Source organism: Tachypleus tridentatus, chromosome 7 (genome assembly GCF_004210375.1).
Source record: "Tachypleus tridentatus isolate NWPU-2018 chromosome 7, ASM421037v1, whole genome shotgun sequence".
In the NCBI taxonomy this organism is placed as follows: Eukaryota; Metazoa; Arthropoda; class Merostomata; order Xiphosura; family Limulidae; genus Tachypleus; species Tachypleus tridentatus.
This window is the reverse complement of record NC_134831.1, coordinates 40,109,314-40,128,958: the sequence shown is the minus strand read 5'-3', so window position 1 is coordinate 40,128,958 and position 19,645 is coordinate 40,109,314. Positions and strand designations below refer to the sequence as shown.

The following is a 19,645-nucleotide window of genomic DNA, read 5'->3' as shown; positions in this document are numbered from 1 at the left end:
CAGTGTACATCTGTTTCTATTTAAATTTTATTGTTTTTTGAACCACACACATGGTTGTTATTCGTATTCTATAAGCTGTAAATCACTTTGTGAATGCAAAAGTTGTGTTACCCTATCAAATTAAATAATGCAAGGAAAATTCATGATGACAAGAAACTCACTTGAAGTAACAATAAGAGTGTAAGCAGGTACAAGATTGTAGAGGGCATTGCAGTCAGATGTTAGGTTACTAATTAATATAGGTAATAAAGGTGTTCTTTCATACTGGTTCAATTTTGGTTTAAGTTGTTGTATAAGTAGCACTTCTTTGATTTTGTGTTTGTTTGTATTTGTTTCCTTACTTAGTATGTTGGTGTTTTATATGTTTATGTTGTGGTTATTTGATTTGCAGTGTTTGAAAACATGCAAAGGTGTGTTCTTTGAATCTGATGTTCATTTTTCTGCTTTTTTCTCTAATATAAATATCATGGCAGTTATTGCACTGTATTTTATTAATAATATTGGTGCTATATTTATTAGTGTAGTTTTTACATAGTATTTGGATTTTAATTTTGTACCTGGAATGTTACATTTTGTTGTAAGTCTTTTCCAAATATTGATTATTTTGTTGCTAATATCAGAAATAAATGGTATGCAGCAGTGTAAGGTTTTATAATTTGTTGTTTCTTTGTTGGGTGTATGTATATAATGAAACTAATAAACTTGAATAAAAAAAACTGTCAACAGAAGAAATAACATTTCTTCATCTAACAGTGCTGAAATAAAAGCTAATAGCTAATTTTGTCAAAATAAAAGTATCCAAGAATTTTAATCAGTGTACAAACATTATCCATAACTTATAAATAAAAACTGCTAAAATCTATGTTAAACTCAAAATACAAAGAACAGAATGACTTGTAAAAACAAAAAATAAACCTTGATCATCAATTGGTTTGCTGCATTCTACCATAACTTTATGGACTCATACAATGCAACATCAATCTAATCAACAGTAAGAAGGACACGGAAAAGAAGACCTGCCTCAATAAAATACTAGATCAACTAAGGTGTCAACAACAACAAAGTCTACGAACCATCAACCAACCTCATAATTAACAGATCCGACCGACAGTTAAGCACTGAAGAGATGCATCTGCTCAACAAAAGACTCAACTTTGCAGTTACACCAAGAAGTATTCCATCCATCAAAATGAAAGCCTGTTTGGAAGACATAGCCAAAGACTGGTGATCCATTCTACACAAACCAAAAACATCAACAAAACAACAGAAAACAGCCATCAAAAATGAAACAACTTTGATGACAATTCCATCAACAACCAATAATCTATCTTTCCAGGTAGAACTGAAAACATCTATTTCCCCAAAACACTGCAAAACAGTATCTTAATTTTTTTCAAAGAATTCTCACACAAAACCATCAACATAATTTCACAGAAAAAAGCTAAAAATAACATTACACAGAAAGATATTAATATTAGAAAACAACCTAAAACAGGAAAACAATATCAAAATTCCAAAATCAGATAAAGGCAATGCAATAGTTATAATGAACACAAATACATTCATAAAATGAACAACATCTTATCAGATATGAACAAATTTAAGTCAGCATGCACAATTCCAACAAAATTACATGAAAACTAACTAAACAAAACACTACTAAAAATGAAAAAAAAACACAAAAAAGACATAATAATAATAATCTCAGAAAATCTTTATTCCTACCTATGCAAGACTGTCCCACAGACACAACTATATGGCACTCACAAACGTTTGTTTTTGCTTGTTTTGAATTTCGTGCAAAGCTACACGGAGGCTATCTGTGCTAGCTGTCCCTAATTTAGCAGTGTAAGACTAGAGGGAAGGCAGCTAGTCATCACCACCCACCACTGACTCCCAGGGTATTCTTTTACCAACAGATAGTGGGATTGACCATCACATTTTAACATCCCCACAGCTTAAAGGGTGAGCATGTTTGGTGTGATGGGGATTTGAACCCATGAACTACCAAGCAATACAAACCCAGTTGTTCACTATGACCTATAATGTTGACCTATTAATAATTCAACTACAGCCTCAGCAAATACACAGAGTGGACACCTTCTAAATAAGTAATTTCAGCCAGGTCCTTTTTCAAAGACTCTTTTAACTTTAAATCTATTCTTAATCAACTAAACCACAAAGCCTTAATGGACAGTTTTGATGCAATATCTCTCTTCATAAAAGTCCCAATTATAGAAGCCTGCAAGATAACTTTAGAACTTCACATCCAAGTCCCCAGCCAATTAATACACATCCCCAGCAACACATTAGTAACTCTTATAGAATTCACTACCACCAAAACTAACTTTATGTTCAATGACTGAAACTACTTACAAATAAATGGCTTAGGTATGGGCAATCCCATATCACTAGTTCTATCCAACATTTGCATGACACAGATTGAATCTCGAGAGTTAAATTCAGTCTTACACCCATCTATATACTATTACAGATATGTCGATGATAAAATTTCTTGATTCACATTTACAGAACACACACTTTTTTTTCAACCACATTAACTCCATACAACCCAACATTAAGTTCACCTGTGAATACGAGAAAACTAACCAAATAACATTTCTCAACTTCAAGATCACTAGAATCAACACACAATTCAAAACAAAAACCCACAGAAAAATCACCCATACTGGATTATACATTCCCTGGGATGCAGCACATGAAACAAAATAAAAACTCAACATATTAAGAAACCAAATAAAACAACCACAAAACTATGTTCACTCAATAAAATTAACGATGAAATCAACGAAATAAAACAACACTTCATCAGCATCAACAGATTTCCTTCAAGAAACTGTTGAAACAAATTATATACACACACACCTAGCCCAACAACACAGTTAACAACAAACAAACAGTAATAAGTTCAAAGAAACAACAAACTATAAAATCTTTCACTGCTGCATATTATACATTCCCAATATTAGTGACAAAATAACCAACATTTGGAAAAAAACTTACAACAAAACATAACATTCCAGTAAACACTAAATTTATTCCAAGGTATTTATTCCAGGTATAAAACTAAAGTCCATACTACGTAAAAACTATACTGACAATGTTATTTAAAAATACAATGCAACAACTACCATGACATCTATATTGGAGAAACAAGCAGAAAAATGGAAACCAGATTCAAAGAACACAAGAAAATACCTTTGCATGTTTTCAAACACTGCAACTCAAATAATCATACAAAACACCAACATACTAAGTAAGGAAACAAATACAAACAAACACAAAACATCTGATTGAAATGCCCCTTACAATCTCGTACCTGCTTACACTCTCACAATTGTCAACTGCAAACTCTCTTTGTTAACCTGAAGATGACTTAAGGTTAAAACATAGTTCTTCACTTTATTTTAATTAAAGTTTTAACACCCATACTAGTTGTCTTATGACTACAAAGCAAGGATAACTTCGCAAGCTACTCCTAAACATACCTCATGTAAAATTTTATCATCATCATTTGTTGTTTACATAATCTAACGAAGTAAAAAGTTTCTAATTTTTACATTTGAATTACTTTTATAACAACAAAGAATACACATCAAAACAATAAATAAAGTAGTTACCTGAATCTTCATTTCTTTTTCCTGTCAACTATAGATGAAACTTAACACTACTTTTTTTTTATACTACTGTATTACTGCATCCAATAGTTCTTTATTCAACTAAATAATGCACCAGGGAACATAGAATAAAAACATGCAAAAAATGGACAATGTTCCATAACTATAATAATTTTCCTGTTTTTTTTTCTAGCTAGCTATTTAATAAGAGCTGTTCAAAATTCAGCTAAATTCGTCAATGTGTTTCCTGCAGGGAAAAGGTTTGAATTGGAAGCAAAATACATAATTCTCTGTATGTAAAGTATAGTATAGATCATTTGGTAGCTTAAAATGTTGGCTTTCTATCAGTTATAAAAACAATATAGTATTGATCTTCAAAGAAACTATTGGTAATTCCTGAAAAAAGAATGGGACAGGCAAGTTAGCAAGAGGGGTCTCATTTTCTAAATTATAGTTCAGTAACCAAATAAGATTAAAAGATATAAAATTATGTTTTGCCTAAGGGATAAAAAACATTATAATGAATAATTTATGTTTAAGTTTCATACTTTTAGAGGCATGGTAAATAAAGTAGAGAAGAGAGGATACCTAAAGATCAAATATCATGATTCTCATACTATGATAAATTGAGTATTTCATTTTCAGTATTGCCTTATATAATTAAGAACTTAAAACTTACATAACATTAAAAGTTGGGTTATTAGGTAAATTTATACACAAGATTTATTCAGATGTTACTCACTAAAACTCATAACATGCACAGAAAAAGGTGTCTATAGATAAAATGTCCTTGATTTGATTTACTCAAACATTTATGCCTGTTGAAAACAGAAACATAACAGTAAAATTTATGAAACTATACAAGTGACATACCTAGAGAAAGAAGCAATTTGTACAGGGACAGTCTAGCCGAGAGTCGAGACCTTATAGCTTTTATAGTTTGATCCATGTGAGAAGAGCTGGTAGAAGTGTTGATCTTTGGAGTCATGTGTGAATGAACATAATTAGGCACAAACAGGAATTCCAAACCTGCTACTCTCTGGACCCAGTGATAAGGATAACCTGCCTCTTCTATGATTTGATGAATATCTTCAATCCTAGCACAACAATTATAAAATTTTACTAAAAAATGAACAAATTTATATCCTGCATGTATAAAATGTTACAAACACTAAATGAAGCTTAACCGAGGAAAATATTTACAAAGCCTATCCTATAATACAATGTGTAAATTACCTAGATACCATATAAAGTTATGCACTAGGAACTGAGCCACATATTATGAGGAAAGCACATGTAAGTTGATTATATGAAATAATACACCTATTACACAGGAAGCACATACAATTCAATTACAGAAAATTATACTTAAATTATCTTCAAACCAAACAAGAATAAACTGTAGAAAATTATTTTTATATTATCCTGAAATTATACAATGGTCACTCGAAGAAAATATCCAAACTATCCAAAAATAATACTTGGATTACCATAACTTGTATACAGCTTAATCCTACAAAATAATGTTCACTGGATATTGTAAGTGCCTACCCTTCTTTTCTTAGCTGATACAAGTTAGCTGGATTTGGTAGGATTTCTCCACTGTCTTCAGGAAATAAGTACTTCAGTAATGTATCCTGCTTCAGAATCTCACTACAAAAAAAGCACAACTTTATGTAGCAAGGGTAACGTGAAATAGGTTTTGTCTCAGCAGATGTTTTGATATATTAAAATAGTTTCTTTTTTAAGAGTCCTACTAATATAACATGTAAACAACAGATAACAAGTTCATTAACCAACCTAGAAAAACTGTATAATGCATTAATTCTTCACTTCCATATCACTTGGAGACATGATGAAATAACAAGTATTAATTATGGAAAGTACCCATATAATTTTTATTATTTTTGTTTTTGAAAATTCACACAAACCACATTTACACCCAATTGTCAGGGCCATATTTCTTAACATAGAGATATTCACCTCATATCAATAACTCTTCATTCATTCAGATTTATCATCACTAAAAGAATATAAAAGCATGTGCCTAAATAAATGACAGTGAAGCTCCTTAATTATATCCATTGACAATTATTTTTGTTGGGGAGCTATATAGTCACATACAAATAACAATCTCTCAATAAAACACCATGTAGCAATGATTTGAAATCTTTCTCAGTCTCTACTTTTCACTCATCAATTTCTCTCCTGCTACTTTGATCTGAAACCTCCTTTCTTATCAGTTTCTACTATTCACTCATCAACTTCTCTCCTGCTACTTTGATCTGAAACCTACTTTCTTATCAGTTTCTACTTTTCACTCATCAATTTCTCTACTGCTACTTTGATCTGAAACCTACTTTCTTCTCAGTCTCCGCTTCTTATTCATCAATTTCTCTACTGCTACTTTGATCTGAAACCTCCTTTCTTATCAGTTTCTACTATTCACTCATCAACTTCTCTCCTGCTACTTTGATCTGAAACCTACTTTCTTATCAGTTTCTACTTTTCACTCATCAATTTCTCTACTGCTACTTTGATCAGAAACCTACTTTCTTCTCAGTCTCCGCTTCTTATTCATCAATTTCTCTCCTGCTACTTTGATCTGAAACCTCCTTTCTTATCAGTTTCTACTTTTCACTCACCAACTTCTCTCCTGCTACTTTGATCTGAAACCTCCTTTCTTATCAGTTTGTACTCTTCACTCATCAACTTCTCTCCTGCTACTTTGATTGAAAACCTTCTTTTCTTCTCAGTTTCTACTTTTCACTCAACTTCTCTCCTGCTACTTTGATTGAAAACCTTCTTTTCTTCTCAGTTTCTACTTTTCACTCAACTTCTCTCCTGCTACTTTGATTGAAAACCTTCTTTTCTTCTCAGTTTCTACTTTTCACTCAACTTCTCTCCTGCTACTTTGATTGAAAACCTTCTTTTCTTCTCAGTTTCTACTTTTCACTCAACTTCTCTTCTGCTACTTTGATTGAAAACCTTCTTTTTTCTCTGTTTCTACTTTTCACTCACCAACATCTTTCCTACTACTTTGATCTGAAACCCTGTTTTTCTCAATTTACACTTTTCACTCAACTTCTCTTGTGTTACTTTGATCTAAAACCCTGTTTCTTCTCAGTTTCCAGTTTTCATTTTTCTCTACTACTCTGATTTAAGGAATTGTTTCTTCTAAGTTATAAACTGTCACTTATAGAATTCAGTCTCCCCTCAGGTTCCTGTTATGATGTCCAATCTCCCCTAACTGTCCTTTTCTAATTACACTGTCTTGCCCTGAACCTATGCTTTAATTTTCTGACATAACTCTAGTTCTTGTTCTAATACACTCTTTGTACCTTGAACCTGAATATGGTCACTTCATATTCTCAGAATTAACTTGATTACCCTTTATTTTATGGCTACAAACATCTGTTCTGCTGTTAATAATCATTAATCTTTCTGGAACTGACTTACCTTCTGTGAGGTATCAGACACTTAATGTACAAAAACAAATTGATTCTAGTGAACTTTCTACAAATAATAAGAATTTATAAAAATATTTTACCTTGCTGCAATTCCTCCTGTAGTGTGTAACTGAGTTAACTTTACTTTGACTGTCACAATATGTAAAACTGTCAAGAAAGAAAACTGTAACACCAAAGCTGCTCCATCTAAGAAATAACACAATCACTGTATGAACAGTTTGAACTATCCCAAACACAAACAGTAGTATTCAAGCATACGAACTGACTACTATATAACATTCAACAAACACAAGCAGTAGTATTCATATATAGGTATTGACTACAACATTCAACAAAGATAAACAGTAGTATTCAAGTATAGGTACTGACTGCTATACAACATTTAACAAATACAAAGAGTAGTATTCATACTTAAGTACTGGCTGCTATATAATGTTCAACAAACACTAGTATTCAAATATAAGTTTCTGACTGTTCTATAACTTTCAACTTCTACTACTTAGGGAGACTTTCAAGTTAGGTTATTATACTTTTTTTCCCAATAATTACATAAGAGACTCTAAAAATTAACCAATTTAATAGAAGGAATACAAAGAACTTTCACAATTAAATCCTTAGAAAGATTTGAAGTATTTTGATATTATGATTTGGCCAGTATAAAAATAAAAAAACAACAATTATGAATAACCAGTTAATTATTAAAAATTTCCAGCTTAAAAGAAAGATGTTTGTTGATTTCTGTAACACAAAACTGTGTAGTTAACTCCTTCTGTACAATTGTGAAGTGTGCATGTCATGTCCTTTTAAAGAATTGTGTTGAAATGTTTCAACAATAAACCTTGTATCTAAACATAACTCACAATTCGAAATTTTATGTTTTTAAATTTTTAGTTTCTTAACTTATGAAGAAAATATTTTAAAAGATTCTCAATCTTCATTATCTGTGGCACATAATGTGTCTGCATACTAACTTCTCTCTCACAATATCTTCTTTAATATGGCAGTCAACATCCAAGCATTTAGAAACATAAACTAAACACAACTACAAACAATAATCTAAGATGTGAACCTTTGACTTTCTTGCTTTGTTGAGGTACCAATAAATCTGTCAAACCCACCAAAGATGCTTCTCTACTTGGCAGTCTGTTTAGAGTTTTTCTAACAGTTGTTACAAGACTGAGAGACATCTTTATAACCAACAGAAGTCAACATTTTTTTAAACTGAAAATGTATTTCTAATAATACTTATCCCCACTGACAGCACAGCTATTTCCTGATTTCCAGGGCTTCCACTCTTTGCCTATTTAAGCATTGAGAAAGCATGCTCCAGTCTATCATACCCCACTTGAATACCTTAGGCAAATTCTAATTTGCAAATTTCCCTACCAACTTCAATGCACCCTCTATCTAAGTGCAGTACATGAGCACCTCATTGAAATAATCTTTTCAAGATGTAAATCAGCTGTCAGTGGGGAGGCAGAGTGGAAGAGTGTCACTAGAGGTAAGTATTAATAGAAATACACTTTTAATTTAGGAAAATGTTAACTTCCAAGCCATACTTATCATATACTGATACTATATCTAGAATCTAACACTAAGAAGATGGAGAGGCTGGCACAGATGTGATCCATAAAGGAGTGTACCAACATAAAAAATGGTACAAGAGTGGGGGAACCATACTACATCCAGAACAGGTATGCTCTTCACCTAGAACTTAGTTCCTATATTAAAGGTGGTACAGAACAGGAGTAATTGCTAGTATAGACCTATGCCAACATGGGATTGGAATTAAGAGGTCATGACACCTATATCTCATGTTGGCAGCTAAGGCTACTGGATCTCAATGTTCCATATATATGTGTATGCTTTTGATTGGAACCCAACCTGTAGCCATACAGTTATGCCTTTCATACCACCAGAATCATGACAAGAAAGTAAGCAACATCTATGTTCAAAACCTTTCTCCTCCTCCACCTGGCAATGAGAAAAATGCTGAAGACATAAGATGCTAATGCAAGACAAAAAGGTAGAGTCCAGAACTGCAGCATCTGACCCTTGTGGAGAAACCTCTGAGAATATTCTGCTGTGGAAATATGGAGATAAGTGTTGGTGACACTGAATGTGGTCATAGAGAGCCCTGGTGCAAAGTGCCATTGCAGGTTGAGAAAAAATTGTATTGTGAAATGAAGAGGATCTAAAAATTGTTGAGTCAAGGAAAATCGATGATTGGACATCATAAAAATACCCAATTTGTTCTGAAATTGCTGATGGAAATGTTGATAGGCTTCAGACAAATGTTGAATTGAAGATAAGTACTTTAGGACAGTCATGAGAGTAAGACAAATCTCAGAAACCTATATAGGCTTCCTCCTGATAGCAATAAGACAAAGTATGCCGATCCGATAAATGTGGATGACAAGGCATAGCTATTCCATCATGTAAGTGAGCAGCAAATCTCCCAGCAAGAACAGAAATATTAGAAGGAGGAGGAAAATCCAAGTAGTCACTTCCATCTTTTCTGCTATCATGAAAGCAGTAGAATCAAATGTAATAAAACAAGCCCCTCCACAACCTCACAAAACTAAGTAACCAACTGAAGAAAAGGGGCCGCAGGTGGCTGATCAAAATCATCTCTCGTTGAGGCCAACCTAATAAAAGGAGCTGAAAATAGAGAGTCTAAATTCTTGTCAGTCATTGCTGGGTCATTTGTAAAAGCTAGCTGAGAACCCCCTGGAGAAACACCCTCAGTCCTGACATGTCTCCACCTCACAATGAATCATATCATGGACAGTTCTGACTGAGGTGACCCCTCACCTGGCTGTTTACAAACACCAGAAAGCAAAGGTGGAAGAGAACAGGTATGGTTGACCTCTGTAGTAGAAACATTAACTCAGGAATTCACACCAGTTGGTAAGGTTATTTTTAAAGTAATTTACAAATATGAACAAAAAGATAACTGTATAAACACCAATTCAAAATCACAATGTAAATAGCAAATAATCATAACACTCCTCTTGATTGAAACAGATACTGAATGCTTTGTTGAGGAAAAGTGATTATTTGAATGAGGTGCTTATATCCTGTACCACAATAGAAGGTGCATTGAAGCTGGTAGAGAAATGTGCAAATCAGAATCTGTCTAAGACATTCCAGTGGAGGGAAAAAAAACAAAAAAAAAAAAAACTGGGGCAAATGTTCTTAATGCTTAAATAGGCAAAGAGTGGTAATCCTAGAGATTGAGAAATGGTCATGGTGTCTGCAGAGGTATGTTTTGGAATGAGATTTTTCTTTTTTATAATACAACTTAGCCATCATTTAAATTTGCAACTTAAATCATTAGAATGATTTTATTTTTGAAGTTAAGCATAACGCTGCACAATGGGTTATATGTGCTGTGCTCACCACAAGTATCTAAACCTTGGTTCTATTATTGTAAGTCTGCAGACATACTGCTATATCAGCAGGAGATGAACCATTAATAAGCAAAAGTATTTGTTTAGGGTGATCATAATTCCCAGTTGTAAGAATTTATAGAATTTTTTAAACCTATATATATTTGTAAAGTCAGATAAATTACAATAATTTCCAGACATTCTATTATAGTACCTAATGTATGTGTGTGTGTTTCTAAAATACATATATGTAAGCTACTTGAATTTCTATCTGAACAGCTAATTTAGTAAAACAGAAGTGAATACTAGTCCAGTTACAGATTGCTCTCACAAAGAATATGTGGGTCACAGTTTTACTTGTATTTTTTTTAAAAAACAGATAGCTAAAGGGCTCTTACTGTGATTTATCACTTTTGTCAATGCAGAGGCTACAAAACCACGCAGTTAAAATAAAATAGATATGAAAACGTTTACGGTTGAAAATGTTAATATAATAAAATTGAAAACCATGATGCATTTCATATTTTTCACTTTTTCATTTGATTGTACATTGATGATTTCACTAACAGATGAAATATATAGTTTTACCAAAAATAAACTTTTCAATTCATTTTGGAGGGTCTATATGTTACTTGAAAGGTTTTAATGGACTGCATCTGTCAAGGAAGTTTTAAACAGTTAGCACACCTCATCATCAGATCAAAACTTCATCCAAAAAAATTTCATTGACAGATCATGAGAGGCAATCCATTAACAATAACTTTTACACATCTTTTCAATCAAAAACATGTTTCAAGGTTATGCAAACAAAATATGAAATTAGTATGATTATGAGACAAATCTTCATTCTTAGCACAAATCGATAAATGCTTCATATTACTGTTTGTGCCTAAATTTCCTTATATCAAAGAAAACAATACTCCTTAACAGCATCACCCTAAACTAAAACATTTAATACATTTGCTTAAAACTACTAACACTGTCTTAATGTGAACAAGTCCATTTGAAAGCTTCTAAGAATAGTTATTCATAAATAAATTCAAATAAATTTCCCTAAAATACTTTCCAATGTTCAACTAATCACATTAAAACAGAGTAAATTTAATGAGAGATAATGTCTACCATTATTCCTGCTTACCACTAGTAGGAACCACAATACGGACTGTTAGTGGATGTCTAGTTAAAACTTTCTTGGGTGGGGGAACTGACTCAGTTCCTTTCGCAGAGGGCCGTCGTCTGTGCTTCTAAAAAACATATTAACTCCTTCAATGTAAGATTAAATATATAAAAAACAAATTTAATTTCAGAGTAATGTGCCTGGTGATTAAAAACATATTACACTCTGTACACTAACCAATCATACTTAAGCAGTGTTCAGTCTTATGTCAATTAAACTTCTGTAAAGATTTCATTAAAATCATACATGATACATTTTTAATCAGTACCTACCTGCTGTCTATTGAGCATGATTAATCAAGCTATTTTAACTCTTTCAGATCAGGCTCAGTCACAGGGATTGATATCATAACCATTTTGTGCTTGTTATAGTGTTCATGCTATAACTTTTAAATTAGTAAGCATAAATCTGGTAGATTATCAGTAAACAATACAATTCTTTTGTGCACAATATTTCAGATTTTTAAAATTAAGTTTTATGGTTTTTAAATAACGATTTTCACATGGTTTATCTCTTTTCAAATGTTGACTATCCGACATATAAAGTAATTTTGATTTTAAGATTAAAAATACTTTTATGCATCACAAAATTTTAAAATTTCACAAGTGAAATTTTTATAACCTGTAGGTAATTATCAAATGTTTTTTTAAGAAACAAGCTTGTGTTTTATATGGAATTTTCACTATTGATTTTCTGTACAAGTTACAATTACCAACTGCATAATCACCATAAAAAATTAGGCAATAAATATAAATTATGCTTTTTTCATTCTAGTATTACCACAAATTATAACACAAAAACATAAATGTTTAGGATAAATAGATAAAATCTCATAACATTATATGTATAAAAATATATATATTATCACCATAAATTTTAAGCCATAAACAAAACACATTAAAATGAAACAAAATACTCTGCATATTTTTAAAAGAAGATCCTAGGGTACAAACTACAATAGATTAGAAATTTAGAACTTAGGAGAGCAAGATGTGAGTGCTCAAGCTCACAACGTCCCACATCTATATCACCCTTTGCTGCCTGCAGATAGTTGTGGGAAGGTGACTGCTATCCCAAGTTAAAATAAGAATAAGAAAAAGATAAACATAAAAGGATGAAAATAAATAAATTAAATTAAATTAAAATAAAAAGGAGAAAAAATGTAATGTGGATTACCCAGTTATTCAGATATTGTAAAATTTGTAGCAAATTACAATATTTTATTAATAATGTTGATATACTGATACAAAAATTAGTAGTTCATGAAATTAATAAAGAAATTTTAGATAAAATTATTAAACTATTCTGTAATAAAGGCAAAAGTGTATTAAATAAATACAAAGAAAGGAAAATCAGAGAAATCTTACTAAAAATTACAAATAATCAATTTTAGTTAAAAAATAAGATTATTTAAGAATTTGGCACTACTTTATGTGGATGTACACCTTGAGCCACATGTAAAAGCATGGCAATCACAGTAAACTATCACTTTACTGATGTCGTGTCAATTAGTGCCTCTACTGTTTTGGGGGCAGGAATGGTAACTTCAAGAGGTAAGTTTTATTTTAATTACCACCAAATGATAGTACCTTATTTTCCTTTTTTTTTTTTCATCTTTTCATGTTTGTCTTTTTATAATTATTATTATAACTTGGGAGAGCAGTTACCTTCTCACAACTGTCTGCAGGCAACGAATGGTGAATATAGATGTGGGCTTGAGCACCAACATCTCACTCTCCTAATTTCTAAATTTCTAATCTTATGTGAGACTAGTTTGGAGATTAAGACTGATAGACAGTGTGTCATTACTGCAATGTGGGTCCTACTTCTGCAGTCACCTCCAAAACCTAAGATATGTTTTATAATCCCACATTGTAACTTGTACCCTAGGATCTTCTTTTAAAATATGCAGAGTATTTTGTTTCATTTTAATGTGTTTTGTTTATGGCTTAAAACTTATGTTTATAATTAATCAAAGGTCAAGATGTGCCATTTTTAACACAGTCCTTCCTCACGATTTTGTTTAGTTATTTGGCTTCATTTTGATGTAATTATTTAATTTCACTAAAATATATACATATATATATTATTTTTATTAAATTGACCTTTTCAGCTGTGCCTATATAATATTACAGAAGCTGCACTGACATGACATATATACAATAATTTAAAAAAGGCTTTTACAGAGTGACCTGTCTTGGTTGTGTTTTTAGTGGATTAGTTTGTAAAATACACTCACATTTCAGTTATTATACACACACACATTTTTACTTTTTACAAATATGTTTTTAAATTTTTGTTATTTTTCTTAAAACATCAAACAATAAATAAAATACTATAGAACTTTTCTAGCTACAGAATTTGTACTCATTTCCTACTTGCTATAGGTTGCTAAGCCTTGTCAACTTTCAGATGTGGAAGATGTGAAATGAAATAATTTCTTTTTTTTGGTTTTACATATGCATTTGAAACAACCCAAATTAATAAATTACTATATTAACACCACAGAATTACACTATAATGTCACAAGCTTATTAAATAAGTTGTATTCAGGTCTACAAAAATATGAAATTTTAACCTCACTTCTTAGAATCTTCTACATAAAGAGTTCAGTGTCAGTATATTTTAAAATGGTTAAGAAAACCATTAGGGGAGAACTGAGCTTTTGATTGGTTATTTACACATCAAAAACAGAACTAGGTGTATATAAGCACTCCCAAAAGTAGAAAGAGGTGGGTGTGACCACTTTGTTTGAGTCAATAAATGTAGCAATACATCAGAAACAGAAAAGCCAGGAGGTTCTTATTTTATATTCTAGCTTGCTTGTCAATATCAGTAAGTCGAGTTCCTAATTTGTATAAAACTATAGATTTACTATTTCAACATAACAAACATGTAATTTGAGCCAATACTGCATTCAACATACCACATGACACACAAAAATTTATGTTTTTTAATAACTACTTTTAAGATAAGAAAAAGAAAGTAACTCATGTATAGTAGTATTAGGATCATAATCTACAGTTTGATACCAAACGTACTGAAATAAATTCATAAAATGGTAGATAAATAAAACTTTGAATACAAGTCAACAAACTCAGACATGGGCTTTGACTGTGACCCATAGCAACAGTTAACTCTCTCATCACAGTTTCTGCACAAACACTACTTGTATCTTTATTACGAAACTTCATATCCTAAGTTAATCAACATGATGGAGATGTTTCTTACTGATGAAGCAGGAATATAATAATGAATTCAAAGCAAATTTGTTTCTGATCAAAGTAAACTTTCATCTTCAACATTAAAAACCTGATACCTGAAAAACAACACTAAAAACAACTAAGACAACTACTTTACCTTTTTTCACATATAAACTTATGTAAAATATTTTATAATATTCCATAGTATTTCAAGAACAAAATGGAAAAATATTTTGTGACAATAAGTTACTTACCACTCTAGGAACATCTTCTTGGTCTGACTCTCCACTATCTTCTTCTAAAGAAGTGAAATTACATTTATCAATCACTAAGAATCTAGTTCTAATAACTTATGATACATTACTATTTACTACAATAAAGTCCCACACCATTAAGGTCATACACAATTTATTTTCAAAAGGAGAGAAAAAATTTTATAGCAAAATTGAAATTTTAAAAGTTGATCACTCATATGATTAAACAGATAATTTAATAGAGAAAAATTTTGAAAAACAATACATCTTTAAATGTTAAAAATCAAGATAAAATGTACTGTATTAAATGCTGGCATAAAATGAGTCTGAATATAAAGATGCAAGTGGAGAAATCTAGAGAATTGACACAAAATAAGTTTGGATATAAAGATACAGGTGGGCAATCTGTAGAACTGACACAAAATGAGTTTGTGTATGGCATCATCATCTCTATTTTATCCACCACTCCTTGAAAATGTATGAAATGAAATGTAAACTACCCTATATAAAATTGTCATTGCTCAGATAAAACACTTTATCATAATCTTCAACTTTTTTCATTACAGAGCTATTGAATAAAAATTCAGACCACTTCTGCTACATCCTTTCTTTCATATTTCATTAATAGTTTACTCTTAATTATATATAACATATAACAAATAGAAACTCAAGGTTTCCCTAACGGTTACATGTTAATTTCACTCATAGTACCAACATCATTCCCATGAGAAAGTTAATGACTAGCTTGGATGAATTTTTAATGGCTGTTGTTGCATGGTTAGAAAGCCAAAATATTTTTGAGAGGTAAGGGAATTTGTCTACTTTTTGCTTTTTATTAGTTTATATATTGTATAGAGCATAATTTCATTAGGCAAAAATTATTACTTGCAAAACTATGAGTTGTATAAAAATCAGGGCTAACTCTCTTCTACAACCAAAAGAAAGAAGATTTGATAAGTATTTTTATTTCTTGTTTTTCATGTTTATTCTTTATATGTAATTATGAAAGCAACTAACATGTAAAAATAAAGTAAACAGTGTAACATGATCTGGAGGTAATTAGAATAAACAAATGTGGTTTTATATTACAATATACAAAATCATTACAGAAAGAAAAAAGGGGTAATTTAAATTTATTTCAATTTTTTTTCTTTTATAGTTACAAGGTCAGTCAGATTTTCCAATCTCTAGTTAGGTTAGAGAAAATAAGTTTTACTGAAAAAAAGCAAGCTTTTGAAATGTATTTAGGAGGTCTTAGAAATTATACAGAGGAAGTTTGAGATTTTTGAGATAAGTATTTTTAATTTTTAACATGAATATCATTCTGCACATGGACTATTTTAAACAAATACTCAATATATTTATGGAAAAATCTTTATTTTATCAGAAATACTTCACTGAAAAATATTATTTTTGTATGTCGAAGATCTATAATATTAAGTTAAATACTACCAAATTTAGTGAAGATATACACACTGTATTGAAAGTCAGAAGTTATTAAATCTAAAAAAAAGACCTTAAACGAGCACAAAAAAGTCATGTAGTCAGTCATATATAACAATTCTGTGTTGAAAGAGTTAAAAAGTAACTGTTGTGTGGCCATAGAATTATAATATGCAAATAAATATGACTTAACTGTGCAGATTTGATCATTTAAAGTGTATCTGGTCAGGCACCACTTGCCACAGAGTAGGTACCAATAAAGAGGGATATGCCCCTGAAAAAGAAGAGGGATGTATACGAAAAGGTAACTTATCCAGCCAGTCTTATGAAAGTGTAAATGATGAAATTAGGTAGATAACAACACCTCAAAAAGAAACAGCTATCCAAAGCAGAGAAAGGAATATAAACATATGAGATGTAGTACCAGTGCTTCACAGACAAAGTACCTTCAACCAATGGTAGGGAAGACATACAGAGAAAATGGAAGGTGTGTGATAGGCGTGAAGACACCCAAACTTGAAGATGGAAAAAAAGGAGACAATGAATAAAAAATATGATAAGAAGTGTAAATTATAAATCAAATGTAATTTAAAGCAGGAAGTATAAAGTTATTATAAACTAAATTAATTGTAAAGAAATGCAAACTATAAAGAAAGATAAAATTGAAATTAGTTGATAGAGTGGAAATGCTAAGAAATTATGAAGTGAAATAAACATATGGATGGGATGTAATGTGTTGAAGAAAAATAATTAAAATAACGATGAACCTATAAACAGACCTATGGGTAAACAGAAAATAATAGAAGCTTATTAAGCCTAACTGAACAAGATATTTAACCTAATTATCATTTAATCTAGAAGTAGAACTACAGGTAATTCAAAATTATACTCATGAAGCCTAATTGAACAATACGTAACAAAGAATATCACTAAGGACTGAAAGAAAGAAGTAACCAAACAACAAGTACATAGATAAGTTTGTGTGAGCTCTGACAAAAGGGTTCCACATAAGCCAAGTGAATAGGAAAAGGATAAAAGAAAAATAATAATGAAAATAAAATAGACACGAGAATATAAAGTTAAGGAAATGTATAATAACAATAACATATGTTTGTGGCATGACATTTGGAAGAAAGAAACAATACAGTGAAATTAATGAAAGTATTCCAGTAAGACAAAGTACAGATAATCCTAAAATAAAAATCACCACGGTAAGCCTAAATATACAGTATATGATAAAAAATAAAACTAAGACTAATGGCTAATCTAAATTTCACTAGAAGTGTCAACCAATCTAATAAAACTTGTTATGGAACCCAAATAATGACATAATAATATTAGAAATACAAGTATACAAAATCCATAGCAGTATAATGTCTTATTTTTCAAAACTGGCACACTATTTCAAATGTGTGGGCCCCCAAATTCGAGGCAGGGCCCAACAAAATTCAGTTCATTGAATGATCAATCTCCTGATAAAGTAAAGCTAAAAAACTTTAGAGAAATTAATACAAATATATAGACAAATATTAAAATAAAACACTTGTTAGAATACAAGTACTTCCAAACAAGAAGCGATAGTTCAGTTGAATTGAATAGAATGAGTCAAGTGCATCAATAGAGTACGTCACATTCCTACTAGATGAGGGTAATGATGCTGTACATGAGAGAATCACTGGAATATGTCAATTCCAATTAAGGAGAGGTAAATTGCTTGTGGCATGCATAAAAAAATGTTTGCACATAAATGGCAGCACTGAACGAGAATAGCTATTGAGGTAATTGAACGTAACATACTGTATCAGAAACAATGAATGTTTTTACAAAGTGTATCAATTACTGATGTAGCATTTGGAAGTAAAGCTTACTTACCTGTGTTTTCCTGAGTCGTTGTTTGTAAAGCTCTTGCTTCCTCCACGTTACCTTCCATCTTAACCTCTAACTGCTTATCTAAACCAAAAATAGAAAAAACACTTTCAAACAGAGACACTGACAACTTAAAGATATTAAATGAATAAATCATTATCTACTATTTTCTTTTGTAAATACCCATACCAATCAAATACTTTATTAAAGCTGCAAGTTCATAACTATTAAAAATGTCACTTTTGTCCAGTGAAAAATATCTATTTAAAACTCTTCATGTAATTAGAGCCAATTATGACAAATAGAAATCTACTTAAAGCATAGAAAAATATTTCCAGATTTTCACAATATTTTTTTTAAAAATCAAAACACTTTTTATCATATATTATTTTAAGCTTAGATTCCCAGAAATGCTCAGTCCAAGACGTATAAACTTTTTTGAAAAAAGCTACATTGTGTTTGTACCAATAAAACAAATAAACTGACTGGAAAATGGTGTAAATTTATACTGGATTTAGAGCAAATCATTCTTCAGTCTATCAAATAAAGAATATTATTTTAATTGTATGTGCATAGGATTCATCTAGTATACTGACACTCTCAATGTAGGATTCTGAACTTACAATGTATAGCTTCACGACACTGAGAAGCTTTCAGTAAACACGAAACATATGTTCTATCCAAAAATCAAATTAAAAAAGTAATTTTTACTGAAGACTTGTATATAAATTTATTCAGTCAATATGTCTCAGACTGATTAGTCTGAGAAGTTGAGAAATATGAAATAAATATAAAATAGTCTTAACCTGGCTCTAACAGATCATTATACCCTATATTCTTACATCTAAAGCTAACAGACTTTTTAAACCTCATTAATTTAGACTTATTATTTTACAGCTGCACTTAGAATGTGTCAAATGCCATTTATCACAGCAGAACCACTTTGTGTAAATAAAAGATTGAAACACCAGCACAAAGAACCAAATTACAAATGCATCTCAAAATCCAAGTTACTTTTATATTATGCTACACAAGAAAAATTAATTAATGTAATAAATTTCTAATTTTAGTTACTTTTATAAGAATAAATAAAAAATATGAATCTTACACCAGAACTCCCATCTTTTTTACCTCAAAAGACAAAAAAACTGTAACCCTACTTTTTGTAACAATGTTGATATTCCAAAAAATAATTTTTATTT

General features: G+C 30.8%; 1 protein-coding gene across 1 annotated transcript in view; it reads right to left on the bottom strand.

Moving 5' to 3' along the window:
• Nucleotides 1-19,645, bottom strand: part of thoc5 (THO complex subunit 5) — a 36,727-nt gene that overhangs the window by 4,296 nt on the left and 12,786 nt on the right. Inside the window, exons 9-14 of the mRNA XM_076511235.1 lie at nucleotides 18,450-18,527; nucleotides 15,135-15,178; nucleotides 11,639-11,744; nucleotides 7,189-7,294; nucleotides 5,190-5,291; nucleotides 4,512-4,735 (exon numbers count right to left, since the gene is read on the bottom strand). Of these exons, the coding sequence (XP_076367350.1) occupies nucleotides 4,512-4,735; nucleotides 5,190-5,291; nucleotides 7,189-7,294; nucleotides 11,639-11,744; nucleotides 15,135-15,178; nucleotides 18,450-18,527 (660 nt within the window). The remainder of the gene's footprint in view (nucleotides 1-4,511; nucleotides 4,736-5,189; nucleotides 5,292-7,188; nucleotides 7,295-11,638; nucleotides 11,745-15,134; nucleotides 15,179-18,449; nucleotides 18,528-19,645) is intronic.